Source organism: Trichechus manatus, unplaced genomic scaffold, assembly GCF_000243295.1.
Source record: "Trichechus manatus latirostris isolate Lorelei unplaced genomic scaffold, TriManLat1.0 scaffold00068, whole genome shotgun sequence".
Taxonomy (NCBI): domain Eukaryota; kingdom Metazoa; phylum Chordata; class Mammalia; order Sirenia; family Trichechidae; genus Trichechus; species Trichechus manatus.
In genome coordinates, this window is record NW_004444004.1 from 4,907,136 (window position 1) to 4,917,570 (window position 10,435).

A 10,435-nucleotide genomic window follows, 5' to 3' on the forward strand; every position below is an offset into this window, starting at 1 on the left:
GGGGAACTGCACCTTGTAGCCTCCTTATCATTTCAGGGGGAGGTTGCACTTCACACTGCTTATTTTTTGTTTGCTTTAGGAACACTCCCAGTAGACCTGGTTATCCTATAGGATCTGATCTAATGTGATTGACTACTCCTTGTAGGCATAGCCTGAACTGATCACAAGCTTTGGCATCCTCTAGTAGCCTGGGTGGGAATTAAAATAGAAGCAATGTTGTATTCACTAAAGTTTTAAACTAATGGCTATATAATTCCTTTTTAATTCAGAGATACCTCCCATAGTCATATGACATCTGCTTTACTGTTCACACATGGTAGCTTCTTTGATATTCGTGTATTAAATTCCAAATATTGTTCAGGGACCTACGCTTCAATTTGAAGCTAATTTTTAAATTTCATATTGTACTGTTAAGGATGAAATAATATATTTAGAATCCTGACCTAGTATTCCAAGTGGAATGTAACAGCAATAATATGAATATGACATGATTTGTGTCTAGAGAGCCTGTGTGTAGAGTTGACAGATTGTACTTTTGATTTGCAGTACTGATATTTCTTTTAATTTTTTTTTATTGTTCTTTAGATGAAGGTTTACAAAACAAATAATTTCTCATTAAACAGTGCACATATTGTTTTATGACAATGGTTAACCAACCCCACGACATGTCAACACTGTCCCTTTTCAACCTTGGGTTCCCTATTACCAGCTTTCCTGTCCCCTCCTACCTTTTAGTTCTTGTCCCTGGACTGTTGTGCCCCATTAGTCTTATTTTGTTTTATGGGGCTGTCTAATCTTTGGCTAAAGGCTGAACCTCAGGAGTGATGTCATTACTGAGCTAAAAGGGTGGCCAGGGGCCATACCCTCAGGGTTTCTCCCTTTTCTGTCAGGCCAGTAACTCTGGTCTTTTTTTGTGAGTTAGAATTTTGTTCTACATTTTTCTCCATCTCTGTCCAGGACCCTCTGTTGTGATCTCTGTCAGAGCAGTCGGTGGTAGCTAGACACCATCTAGTTAGACTGGATTCAATCTGGTATGGCCGTGGTAGTTGTGGTCCATTAGTCCTTTGGACCAATCTTTCCCTTATATTTTGTTTTCTTCATTTTCCCTTGCTCTTGAAGCTGTGAGACCAGTGGAGTATCTTAGATGACCACTTACAGGCTTTTAAGACTCCAGATGCTACTCGCCAAGGTAGAACGTAGAACATTTTCTTTATAAACTATGTTATGCCAATTGAGCTAGATGTTCCCCGAGACCAGGGTCCCCACAGCCCTCCACCCAGCAATTTGGTCCCTCAGGGAGTTTGGATGTGTCTATGGAGCTTCCATGACCTTTCCTTGTACAAGTTGTGCTGTCTTCCCCAGTATTGTGTCCTGTACTGATATTTCTTGTTCATCTACATTGGTGGATCATTTACTTCAGTATGCATCAGAATTGCCTGGGGGTGGGGTCTGTTAAAATGCATATTCCAGGGCTTCACTCCCAGAGTAGGTGTGGGATGAAACCCTGAAATTTGCATTTCTAACAAGTACCGAAAGTGGCCCAAAGACCGCACTTTGAGTTATCTCATCTGAAGTTTCCTAAGTCAGCACTTGTAATTCCTTGACCGTTCAAAATTAAGCTCAAAGAAAGGAGGGTCTCTGTCATGGTTTGAATTATGTCCCCCCAAAAATGTGTATATCAATTTGGCTGGGCCACAATTCCCAGAAATGTGTGGTTGTCCTCCATTTTGTGATTGTAATTTTATGTTAAAGAGGATTAGGGTGGGATTTTAACACCACCCTTACCCTGGTCATATCCTTGATCCAAAGTAAAGGGCGTTTCCCTGGGGTGTACCCTGTACCACCTTTTATCTCTCAAGAGATAAAAGGGAAAGAAAAGCAAGCAGAGAGTTGGGGACCTGATACCACCAAGAAAGAAGCACTGGGAGCAGAGCGCATCCTTTGGACCTGAGGTTCCTGCGCAGAGAAGCTCCTAGTCTGGGGGAAGACTGATGATGACGAGGACCTTCCTCTAGAGCCGACAGAGAGAGAAAGCCTTTCCCTGGAGCTAACGCCCTGAATTTGGACTTCTAGCCTACTAGACTGTGAGAAAATAAACTTCTCTTTGTGAAAGCCATCCACTTGTGGTGTTGCTGTTAGAGTAGCCCTAGATGACTAAGACAGTCTCCTAGGGGTAGTTCCCTTAGCTGGTATAGTCTCTAGAGCAGGGTTCATAACTTGGAGTCCATGGATAGGCTTCATAAGGTCCGTTAACCCTTGATGTTATATGTAAAAGCATATGTCTATCTGTATTTTTTCTGGGGAGGAAGGTCAAATCATTTAGATTCTTAAAGGAACCCAGGACCCAAGTCAGCTTAAGAACTACCTCCCCTGCCCAAGTGTGTGGCATAATAAGAATATCAAAAACAATCTAATATTGATAAGAAAAAAAAATATTCCTTGCTCACCATCTATCTGTATTTTTACAAGGTTAGAAATATTAAAAAATCCTCAGCCTGGAAAGAGGGTTGTGGCAACATTTTCTATCAACTCCCTAGAAGACCACCAGAGAAACCTGTCGGTCAAGCAGAGCCAAGTTTATTAAACTTACAGCAGCAGGAAAGAGCAGTGCTTTAACAGAGTCTTAGCAGTGTCTTATAAGGGGGGGCATCAGGGGAAAATATTTATAGGGTTTTAGGGCCTAGACAAGGAGCCCTGGTGACGCAGTGGTTAAGCACTCATCTGCTAACTGAAAGGTGGGAGGTTCGAACCCACCAGCCACTCCGTGGAAGAAAAGACCTGGCTATCTGCTCCCATAAAGATTACTCACTACTGTCAGGTTGATTCTGACTCATAGCACTGTGTAGGACAGAGTAGAACTGCCCCATAGGGTTTCCAAGTTTGTAATCTTTAAGGAAGTAGACTGCCACATCTTTCCCTCACAGAGCAGCTGGTGTATTTGAACCGACCTTTCAGTTAGCAACCGAACACTTTAACCACTGTGCCACCACGGCTCTTCCCATAAAGGTTGCAACCTGGGAAACCCTACGGGGCAGTCCTACTCTGTCTTATAGAGTAGCTATGAGTAGGTGTCAACTCCATGGCACACAACAACAGGGCTTGGACTGTGTGATATTAAAGCAGGTCTTGCAAGGCAAGGAACTGGTTAGGATTGTGCAATGTTTATGATAAAATAGCTTTGGGTTGGTGAATACCGCAAGGTGAACATCCTAAAGCAAGTCTTGATGAGCAAATGTAAGTCTTAATAAGTAAACTTTTTAGTTGATCCACAGTCTCCCAGGAGCAAGTATTTCCTAAAGCAAGTAGCCAAGTTATTTTTGTTTGTTTTCAGAATTGTTTAATATAGGGACAGAAACATATGCTCAGTCCTGGTATTATTTAACACAGAGAAAAGAAAGTATGCCCAGTCCCAGTATTATTTAACACAGGGGTAAAAAAGTCTTCCTGGTCCCAGCATTGTTTACACAGGGGCAGGAAACTATGTTAAATTTTGGTTCTCAGTACCAAGGACAAGTGTTTCCAAGTGTATTGCTGGTGAGTTAATGCTCCCTGGCCCAACCATAATCTAAAACATACCGTCCACTGAAGGCCATACATTCTTTCTAACCAACCAACATGGCAGGATGGTGTTTGGTTCCAGGTAAACAGAAGCATATATCATCCCTCGCATTCCCCCCAAACTTTTAGAGGGCAGAAATCTTCAGGTTTTCTAATAGTCCCCTTAGTCCATCCTTGGAAATGGGAAGTGTTGACCATTTGAAATTAGAATAGTGAGGATAGTAATGAGTGTTCAGGAACAGTCATGAACTCAAAAGAATAAATACTGTATGATTCAACTTATATGAAATATCTAGTACAGGAAATACATAGGAACAAAAGTTTATCAGTGGTTACCAGGGACTAGAGGGAGAGGGGAATAGGGAGTATTGCTTAAGAGGTACTGGATTTTTTGTTTTCTGATGATCTTTTTTTTTTTGGGAAGTGGATATTGGCGATGGTTGTATAGCATGGTGAATGTGATGAATGTCTTTTGAACTATACAGTCAAGACTGGTTGAAACAGCAATTTTTTGAATATATATTTTATCACAATTTTTAAAAAAAGAAACAATCTGAAATTTTGCAGGTGGATCTTAGCTAGTGATATATCATGAACTGAGATGTGCATTGCAGTGTTACCCCTTGTGTATTAGGTGCTGGTTGGCTGTTATACGAGTCTAAGGGATGGGCCAAGAAGCCGAGACCTTGGGGCATTGCATTTGCCACCAGGGCCATTGTTAGATCCTCAAAGGCTCACACATCTTCACTTGTTGAGGCCACATGATGCATTGTATCAAACACAGTAAAGTGCTCCATACCCCCCCCCCGCCAATTTAAATATATTTTTGCTGTAAATGTTCTGAAGCAATTTTTAAAACATTGATTTTGAAATTATTTGACTACAAGTAACTCATTTAATTTATGGCTAGGTATAATTGAGTATGCCTTAGGTCCTCATGTCTATTACTCTCTGAGTGATTCTTTCCAGAAAGCTAAGCAGGAAAGGGAGTCCCTGGGTAGTGCAAATGGTTAACACGCTTGGCTGCTAACCAAAAGGTTGGCGGTTTGAGTCTGCTCAGAGGCGTCTCAGAAGAAAGTCCTGGTGATCTACTTCTGAAAAGTTAGTCATTGAAAACCCTGTGGAGCACAGTTTTACTCTGACACACATAGGGTCTCCATGAGTTGGAATCGACCCACCAGCAACTGGGTTAAGCAGCGAGGAACCATTTTGTGCTTGCTTATACTCAGTGAGTATTCGTAGAACTATATAAATACCGTATCTCTATGCACATTCTGGTCCTTAGGCGGAAAGTAACCCTTTGCAAATTGACAAACTGTTAATCAAAAAATTGACAATCTTCCCAGTATAGATTCAAGGTTTTAACAGCAATGAATTTGATATTTTAATTATATTTTTTTATTTCCAAAACATTGAACTTTAAAATATTAATTTTAAGTGAATAACTGACTATTTTTGAGCTCAGTAGACAATAAAAAGAACTTTTTTTTTTTTTTAACTTCATGCTGCTTTAAGCCCTGACTTGAATTTATCTTTGGATGTGGGCAGGTCTTGACCTCTAAACTGCAGATGGTTCTGCTCATTTGCAAAAGATGCAATGCCCTCCTATCCCTACATGCTTAAATAAATCATTTCCTTTGTCTTGTGTCTGAGGAAAAGCCATGAGGAGTTAATACCCGGTCTTTAAACTTTGTTTTTGTCATAAGAGTACAAAAACAGCATCAGAGCCTCCTTTGGCTCCTCCCGTGTCTGAAGAAGAAGATGAAGAAGAGGAAGAAGAAGAAGATGACAATGAACCTCCACCAGTTATTGCACCGAGACCAGAACATACAAAATCAGTAAGTCACAAGTGACTATTTCCTACTGATTCTAAAAATGCCCATCAACTAGTAACTATTGAGCATCTACTATTTTCCCAGAAATAGAGTATATGATACCACCCTTGTTTGGAGGCTTCTGTTTGAGGATATGAGATTAGCACATGAAACAATTAGAGAATAATACCAAACAATATATAAATAAACTTGAAATTATAAAACTGCTGCAGAAGTCAAGACAGGGAAGCAAATTCATGTGAACCAGGTAGGAAGAACTGCAGAAGCAGAGGCACGAAGGCCAGAATTAGCACAGCATATATGGGGATCCCAAAAGACGAGCTATCAAGATCTTTCAAGGGCAGTGTACTTGAAGCAATTTAGAGTTCTTTTTTTTAGTAGAAAACCACTCTTCTTTAAAAACACATTGATATAACAGAGCCTTGACTCCATACTCTGTCCCTGGCCTGCTCTCTTAATTGTAGAACTTTTTTCTGTCTTTTAGATCTACACTCGTTCCGTAGTTGAATCCATTGCTTCACCAGCAGCACCAAATAAAGAGGTCACACCACCTTCCGCTGAGAACGCCAATTCCAGTACTTTGTACAGGAACACAGATCGACAAAGGAAAAAATCCAAGATGACAGATGAGGAGATCCTAGAGAAGCTAAGTGAGTGTTTTGTTTGCCATCATTACTTTCTTCATGGGAGGATGTATTGTAAACCCTTTAGAATGGAAATTGACCCTTTAGAAGTTTGAACCTACATGTATGAACTTCTAGGCTTTCTGAGATGAAATGTTTGGGACTCACTGTGTATGCCAGATTGCTCCCTCTGTCATACTCCTAATTTAACAGAAACTAAATATCTTCACTTGAAAAATCAATTTATGTGAATAATTGATAAAATGAATTAAGTAGTAAGTTTTATTTAAAGATTAAAAAAAAAAAACTCATTGCCGTCGAGTCGATTCTTATTCATAGCGACCCTATAGGACAGAGTAGAACTGTCCCATAGGGTTTCCAAGGAGCTGCTGGTGGTGGATTTGAACTGTCGACCTTTTGGTTAGCAGCCATAGCTCTTAACTACTGTACCACCATACCCCCTAAAAAGAATAAAATGGTATGTTGAAATATCCTATAATCGTGCCCCAAGGACCCCCCCAACTGATCAATCATAATAGATAAGTCAACCTCAAAGCCCAACACAGGCCATCAAACTGGTAGCCACAAACAATACAGATTTTTCCCTTCATGTAGGAGGATTTCTATGTGGCAAGGGTGGCATGGCCAGTAAATGCTAGTAGACTCCTTACTATAGTATCATGAGTGAATACATCTTGTGCATACACACTCATTGCTCCAGTTTTACAAAATACTCCCCTTCCAATTACCATTCTGGGTCCAGGAGATTTAAAAAAAAAAAAAACAAAAAAAAAACATTTTCTGCTTATAAGATGCATATTCAATAAACTTATACTACAAAGGCATCTAACAAAATGCTGGTTATCGGCAATCAGTGCCCCCAATCTGACTCATACTCATGCTTTTAAACTCAGCTCAAGAGTTGTCCCTCAAGAAAGCCTTCTTTGTCTCTCCTAGTCTGAGTTAAGGACCCCTCTTCTTTGCTCCCTTTATCTTAGCAAATCGTTACTAATCTGTCTCCTTCACTAGACTCTGAACTCCTCAAGGGTAGGGACTGTCTTTTCTTCTGTTTGTCCAGCTCCTAGTAAAGTGCCTGGCATACAATAGGCACCTAACAAGTACTTGCTGAGTGAGTGAATGAATGAAAAGAAAAAAACTGAATAAACGGGTACATGTTTACTGAGTTCTTATTTGTCTGTTCTATGCAAGACATTTTGGAGGAAACAATAGAATGACAAGTTCCTGCCATCAACAAACTTTTATTTTATTTGGATGATAATATTTCATATTGTGATACGATTAGAGAATAGAAGACAATCTTGTTTCATGCAAATTTCTATCTAAAAAACCTTCAAAAAGGAAGAGTGCAGTTCAGGCTGCAGATAACAGAAAGGCTTTGCAGAGGTGTGGTGGTAGGGTGATTTTGCCTCCAAGGGGACATTTGGCAATGTCTGGAGACTTTCCTTATAGTCATGACTCAGAGGTTGCTACTGTCATCTAGTGGATAGAAGCCAGGGTTGCTACTAAACATCCTACAATACTCAGAACAATTTCCCCCCTCCTCTCTGCAGTGCCCCCACCCCCAACAAAGAATTAACCAGCCCCAAATATCAATAGTGCTGAGCTAGAGATATTTGGAAAGGCAAAGGTTTGGGGAGCCGCTGGCACTGAGCACTCAGAACTGGAATTGCTGGACGTTGAACTAACTTAACTATACATGATTAAATATGCCTCTAGAGCTAATATCAGCTATTTACTGTAATAACAGCTGTTGTTGGATGCCGTAGAGTTTATTTCGACTCACAGCGACCCCATGTGACAGAAAAAAACTGCCCGGTAGGTCTTTCTTGGCTTTAGTCTTTACATAAGCAGACTGCCACATCTTTCTCCATCGGAGCCACTGAGTAGGTTCGAACTGCCAGCCTTTCATTTGGCAGCCCAACACTTAACTGTTTTGCCACCCAGGGCTTCTTAATAACAGCAGTAATAGGTCCTATTGAGCACCTTCTGTGCTGGCCCACCTAAAAGCCCACTTCACATACATAATTAAGTTAAATTTTCACAACAATCCCTTGCAGTACATTTTAAAGATGAGTGTGGTTGAGGGACCAACTCACCAAGCTCATAAGTGGCAGAGCCAGGATTTGAGCCGAGCCCTGTTTACTTAGAAATTTACACTACTTTCATTACCCACTTTGCTTCTGCACTTCCCAATTATCTATTTGAATAAAAAGAAAGAAGTGAAAGAGTTTCCTGAATAATTTAAATTGAATTATTCAGACAGTTGCCTTCATTTTGCCATTTATTTTGTACATGCAGACATGACCTGTGAGATTATATTTGATTTTAAAAATCTAACAGTCTCACTTTAGGAAAAGTGACTTTTATTTTGGTATCTGTTTCAAATCTCAATACACTTATAATATAAATGAATTTATAGCTTTCTTTACTTTGCTGGCAGAGAAACAAGCATTATTTCCTTGGGCAAAAATCTTGCTTGGTTTGCAAATTATAATGGTGCTGGAACCATGTCCTTTATGATTTGTTGTTTTTTTCTGCTCTGTACTGAGCAACATGACGAAGAGGGGAAATCCATCTTAATATCTGTTTAATTAAGAATTAGGTAGGGTTTTTTCCCCCTCTATTGGACTTTATATTTGGGTCTAGAGAGGATCATTTTCCCTCTAGCCATTTGGCAACCTATGACTGCGAGCTTTACCTTGTACTTACAGATCCTGGTAGGCAGAACCTGCACAGAAATGGGAGAGAGTTTCTCATGTAGCAGGGACCATGCTGAGATATACGTACTGCAAAGCCAGGAAAGTCAGTCTTTCCTGCTCCTGCTCCACCATCACCCTCTGTCTGCCACTTACTTGCTGTGCAACCTTAGGCAAGTTACTTAACCCCTCTGAACTTTAATTTCTTATCTGACAAACAGAGAGAAAATCTGTCTATAGGATGGCTTTTAGGGATCCCAACCTGTGGCTAAAAGTATAGGTACTAGAGTCAGAAAGACCCAGATTCAAATCACAGGCCCATTGCTACTAGCATGTCAACCTTGGGCAAATTACTTAACTTTTCTGGGCTTCCTTGTCCTCGTATAGAAAATGGGGATAATAATAGTACCAATCTCATCGTGTTATGAGAATTAAATGAGAATAATTCATATAAAAACCTCAGCAACAATACCTGGCACATAGTAGGTGCTTAGTAAATGGTAGTTATTATTTTATTACATGATTATTAAGCTTTAATAAGATAATAGAATGGGGCAAACTTTGAAATGAGTTATAACTGAGTCTGAGTTATAACAGAGTCTTGAGTCTGAATCAGATCCAGACTAGCTTAGCATCCTTAGGCAAATCACTTAACTTCTCTGAACTTCAGTTTCTTTCTCTGAAAAATGGAGATAATAATACCTATATAAATAAATAGGGTTTTGTGAGGCCTAAATGAGTTAAAGGGCTCTGGTGGCACAGTGGTTAAGAGCTCGGCTGCTAACCAAAAAGCTGGGCAGTTCGTATCTACCAGCTGCTCCTTGGAAATCCTACGGAGCAGTTCTACTCTGTCTTACAGGGTTGCTATGAGTCAGAATTGGCTAGATGACAAAGGGTTTGTTCATTTGTTTTTTAAATGGGTTAAAGTAAATAAGACATCTAACACAATAGTAGTATAAGATTATTACTATGTTATTTTTATAAAATAAGGAGAATGATCATATTTTTAGTCCAAAAAAAATGGGGACACAGGGTCTTACAGTGGGACAAGAATGTTTGAAACCAAGAATAATTCCAGATGTACGGTCCCTGTACAGAAGTCAGAAGGACCTTGGCATTAAGTGCCCCATTGGAACTTGGAGAAGGAGGGAGTAGCTTGTGCTGAGCTGTAAAGGAGAAGGGGAAGGCAGACAGGGAGGTAGAGAGGTATCCACAGAACACACCATACTGGACACCACAAGCGTAGGGAAGAGGAGGTGGTGGCCTCTACTAAATCATCCTCATCTTCTGTCTCAGAGATCTGATTACAATGAGGTGGGCAGCCCAGACCACAGAGCTGCCAGCTAGTCATCTTCCATGCAGATACTGATTGTGGGGGCCAGACCCAGGGATCATTAATGGCTGGAATGAACAGATCATCTTTCAGTTTTTATACAGACAGATAGCCTGGGTCTGGCTTGTTCATTGTGGTCTGTCTGGATCTGTTGGAAAATGAAGAAAACCCTATATTTTAGTGAAATTTTTCGAAAGGCGCTGACTGTCAGCAAAATCGTAAATGCAGGAAATTTGTCTTTGGTTTCCCTCCTTTAAGTCCCACAATCCCCTCCTTCTCTTGGCCCTCCCTCTCAACACTCACCACTCAAAACTTTTTCTCTTAATTCACCCTCAGGTAGAGCCAATATTAATTTATAGAATTATTTGC

At 40.3% G+C, this 10,435-nt stretch overlaps 1 protein-coding gene across 5 annotated transcripts in view; it reads left to right on the top strand.

Moving 5' to 3' along the window:
* The window catches only part of PAK3 (p21 (RAC1) activated kinase 3), a 339,855-nt gene that overhangs the window by 284,411 nt on the left and 45,009 nt on the right, over window positions 1-10,435 (top strand). For all 5 annotated transcript variants that reach the window (XM_004379776.2, XM_023734474.1, XM_004379772.2 and 2 more), the window contains 2 exons: window positions 5,265-5,396; window positions 5,878-6,043. In XM_004379776.2, coding sequence (XP_004379833.1) covers window positions 5,265-5,396; window positions 5,878-6,043 — 298 coding nt within the window. The remainder of the gene's footprint in view (window positions 1-5,264; window positions 5,397-5,877; window positions 6,044-10,435) is intronic.